The sequence below is a fragment of the Helianthus annuus genome, chromosome 9, assembly GCF_002127325.2.
Source record: "Helianthus annuus cultivar XRQ/B chromosome 9, HanXRQr2.0-SUNRISE, whole genome shotgun sequence".
NCBI classification, from domain to species: Eukaryota; Viridiplantae; Streptophyta; class Magnoliopsida; order Asterales; family Asteraceae; genus Helianthus; species Helianthus annuus.
Window position 1 is genome coordinate 183628103 of NC_035441.2, and position 4100 is coordinate 183632202.

Consider the following 4100-nt stretch of genomic DNA (forward strand, 5'->3'; position numbering starts at 1 on the left):
ATAATCTGCCAAAAGTGATATTTTTAAAAGGTATGGTATTTGTATAAAAAAATTCAAAGGGAAAACACAATGAAGCAAATTGTATCACCAACAATATATGAGACAAATGTAAATTATAAGTGGTGTTGGTTGTAGCAATTCCTTGAACAAGTCACCATGCATTTAAGCCCATGATTTCAACTACGTCTCTTTTTCTTTCAACTAATGGTTTTCCAACGCAATTTTAGTGTTCACCAAAAATATTACAATTCAATATTTTATGCTATTTTATCAGAAAAAAAATGGATTTTACAATTTCTTTGTTAACTTTGTTTGTCAGTAAAAGTTAATTTAATTAGTATTTTAAATGTTGTGCTATAAATACTATTGGTTTGATCTTTTTTAGATCTTGCATGCCCTTGGAGAAGCTAAAATGTACACCCGGTGATCAACAATGCCGGTTCAACACCACATCCTAGTGTCAATATGCATTGCATTGCTCTTCATTGCTTCCTCTATTTCCGAACCAATCTCCATCCAACAACCCGATGTCGATAAGAGAACCGTAACCCCAACTCCACGTAGGAACCGTGGGAGAACCCGTAATCAAGGTGGTCGAAGGACAGGAGGCCGTGGTACTCGCGGATCTTCAAATTGTGATTCATTATTTGAGTATCTATTTGGAAGATGCGGCCAATGGCCTTTCTCGCGTTTTTCTCCTAACAACCCTTTTTTAACTCGGCCGCCCCCTCGACGACCACCCATACCCCCACCACCCGTAGCGCCCTCACCAGTCCCGGCATGCCCTCCACCATCACCACCGCCACCATCACCCCCTCCACCATGTCCACCGCCGCCATGTCCACCGCCGGCATGCACACCGCCGCCATGCACACCGCCGCCATGCACACCGCCGCCATGCACACCGCCGCCATGCACACCGCCGCCATGTCCACCGCCGCCATGTCCACCGCCACCATCACCACCGCCGCCATCACCTCCGCCGCCATCTCCTCCGCCTCCATCACCTCCGCCGCCATCTCCTCCGCCTCCATCACCTCCGCCGCCATCTCCTCCGCCTCCATCACCACCTCCGCCTCTGCCACCACTCGTTGCTTCACCTCCACCAGTTGTTGCGTTATCTCCACCACCAGACTACATCCTTCCTCCTATAGTGCCTGATGATCCTTTTAACGCCCCACCCGCACCAATATGGTTTTCGCCACCCGCTAATATAAACCCTCCACCATTAGTTCCAATATCATTCTCACCGCCCGGTTTCCAAGACAACCCGCCGGACTCCTCGACGTTACCACCAGTTGTCCCTATATTTTCTCCACCACAGGTTGACCCCGGTCAAACCCCACAACTTCCACCAATAACGAATCCCGGTCAACAGTTTCCACCGGACTTCGATCCCGGTCAACAATTCCCGCCGGAGGTTGATCCCGGTCAACAAAAACCGCCGGAAGTTGACCCTGGTCAACAATTTCAGTTCCCGCCGGAAGTTGAATTCCCGCCTGAATTTGACCCTGGTCAACAGTTTCCGCCGGAGTTTGACCCTGGTCAACAAAATCCGCCGGAATTCAACCCCGGAGAACAATTTCCGCCGGAGTTTGACCCTAGTCAACAAAATCCGCCGGAATTCAACCCTGGAGAACAATTTCCGCCGGAGTTTGACCCTGGTCAACAAAATCCGCCGGAATTCAACCCTGGAGAACAATTTCCGCCGGAGTTTGACCCTGGAGAAGAGTTTCCACCGGCGGTAGGGGAGTCGCCGGAAATAATAATGCCACCGTCAGTAGATTAAAATCCAATAACAGAAGAGTATGGTTCATCTTCAACGCCATAAAGACTGGAAATTCCTATTGATCTACCGTCATTGATGATCGATGATCCTCTGGCAGTCTAATCGAATTGGGTGTGTTAATTTTAGCGTTTTTTTTTTTTTTTTTTTTTGCTTTGTGTTTTTTTAGTTTCTAATAAAAAAATTTCCTAGTTTAGCTACATAGACGACATAACCTAGTTTACCAAATTTGCATATTGCATATTGATCGTCCGGACTAGCTCACGACTATATATTTATTATGGTCATCCAAGGACTTCCAACTAATACAACTCTTGCTCCATCACGTGTAATGAGATCCACATGCATTTAGTGTGTGACATGCTTTGATAAGCTGGTGCGTACGTGATATTAACCAAGTATATATGTTGTCGATCCATGACTAACATGACATTCGACTAAGGTGCTATAAGTATCCACCATAGGCTCAATCATCTACGAGGTTTGACACACCAATCGGAATGACATAATAGTTGCTATGGTATATCTTTTAACGCCTTGAATCCAAAGTGAGTTTCCTTATTATAACTTAATTATCAACACGATCAATTCAAACAATGGTGGATGTTACTAGATTATGTGTTTGATCAAGTAAGTTTGACACGAAACCTAGAAACAACTTTTACCTCTTGTACATTCATGCTTCAATAGTTTGTACATTGTAAAAAAACTCGTTATATTGCTCGCAATTTACACCGAATCTATAGATAAACAAGGCCCATTCTATACACACCCCCCCCCCCCTCCTTCCTGATTACACCCCCCTTGTGAGAGGAAAACTGTCGGTTCCACGCAGGCCCCACCTGTAAGTATGTGAGAGGAGGGGGTGAAAAAAGTAAATAGGGGGTGTAGAAAGTAGCACCCATAAACAAACACAAGTTGCAATGTTACATTTGAAAATTTTATAAAGTGCCACAGTTATAACTTATAAGAGAAAAAAAATGAGAGTGGGCCATGTGTCATAACTTGGTTGGGAAAAAAAGGAAGGAGAAGTTTAAGCCTTTAAGGTATAAAGTGTAATTTTAAATTGCCGTTCAAAAAAAGGTGTAATTTTAAAGAGAGTCATATTGTAACTTGATAATCACTAGCTTAAAGCATTTTACCAAGTGCTCCAAGTATTTGGAGCTAATGAACCGTAAATTTTAAGCAGGTAAGGTAAATGTGTATTTATAAAACAGTGACATAATGTAATATTTTCAAGAGTAAATTGCCGTTTTAGTCCCTGAGGCTTGTCCAAATTTGTCATTTTAGTCCAAATAGTTTTTTTTTTCGCCTCTGGGTCCCTGACTTTTCCATTTTGTTGCCGTTTTGATCACACTCTCTAACTTTGTTAAAAAATATCAGTTGTCTCAAGAGTATTTTGGTCAGATTACATATATGTTTTGTTTTGTTGCCATTTTGATCCAAAACTAATTTTATATATAAATAAGTGAAATAAAAAAAGTCATAAAAATATATTAAAAAATTATGTTATATTTTAAATATATATATAAAAACACACACACATATAAATACATATCATTTCTTTTTAAGAAAAAAAAACTAATCAAAACCAAATTCTCTCTCTCTCTCTTCTCTCGCATCTCTCTCAGACGCCACCACCGCCCCACCATTCCCGACCACCATGCACCGCCACGACCACCACCGTGCACCACCACAACCACCGCCATTCACCACTATAACCACAACCACTCACCACCATAACCCCACCCCTTTCACTCTCTTCACATGAAACCCTAAAATCGACCTTTAAATCTGCTAGTGAAGACCCTAAAATCGACCTTTAAATCTGCTAGTTGAAACCCTAAAATCGACTTTTAAATCTACTAGTGAAACCCTAGAGCCGCCGCACACGGCGGCGGCGGAGACGAACATCAGCAGGTTCACAGAGATGGAGAGAGAGATAGACGCGAAAGAGCGAGATCGGAGAAAGAAAAAGGATCTGCAGCGGCGGCGGCTGAGCTTTCCGGCGACGGCACCACTGTGTACGGCGGCAGTGGCGGTGTTTTATGTTTCCCGACGGTTTCTCCGGTAAATCACTTTCCAACTGTGTCATTTCTCTTAGCATTGATGTCGATGATGATGTGATTTTGTGAAGAAGGTGACCGATTATGAAGATGGAGGTGGTTCCATGACGGGTGGCGGAAGTGGGCGGTAACCGGTTGTAGTTTGGTGGGGCTGTATAAAGAGAGAGAAAGAGAGAGACGGGTGGTGGCAAGTGATGGAGTGGGTGGTGGCATGTGATGGTGGTGGCGGTGATGGGTGTCGACGGCGA

The 4100-nt window shown here is 43.8% G+C and overlaps 1 protein-coding gene across 1 annotated transcript; it reads left to right on the top strand.

Annotated features, from left to right (window-relative positions):
* Window positions 1-433: 433 nt before the first annotated feature.
* On the top strand, window positions 434-1789 carry LOC110876937 (basic proline-rich protein-like). The gene has a single exon (XM_022125095.1). It carries the CDS (start codon window positions 434-436, stop codon window positions 1787-1789), a length of 1356 nt encoding a protein of 451 aa, XP_021980787.1.
* The last annotated feature ends 2311 nt before the right edge of the window (window positions 1790-4100 follow it).

What these genes read in the sequence shown, in the direction of transcription:
- LOC110876937 (XM_022125095.1), top strand. Translation starts at nt 434, where the DNA reads ATGCCGGTTCAACACCACATCCTAGTGTCAATATGCATTGCATTGCTC.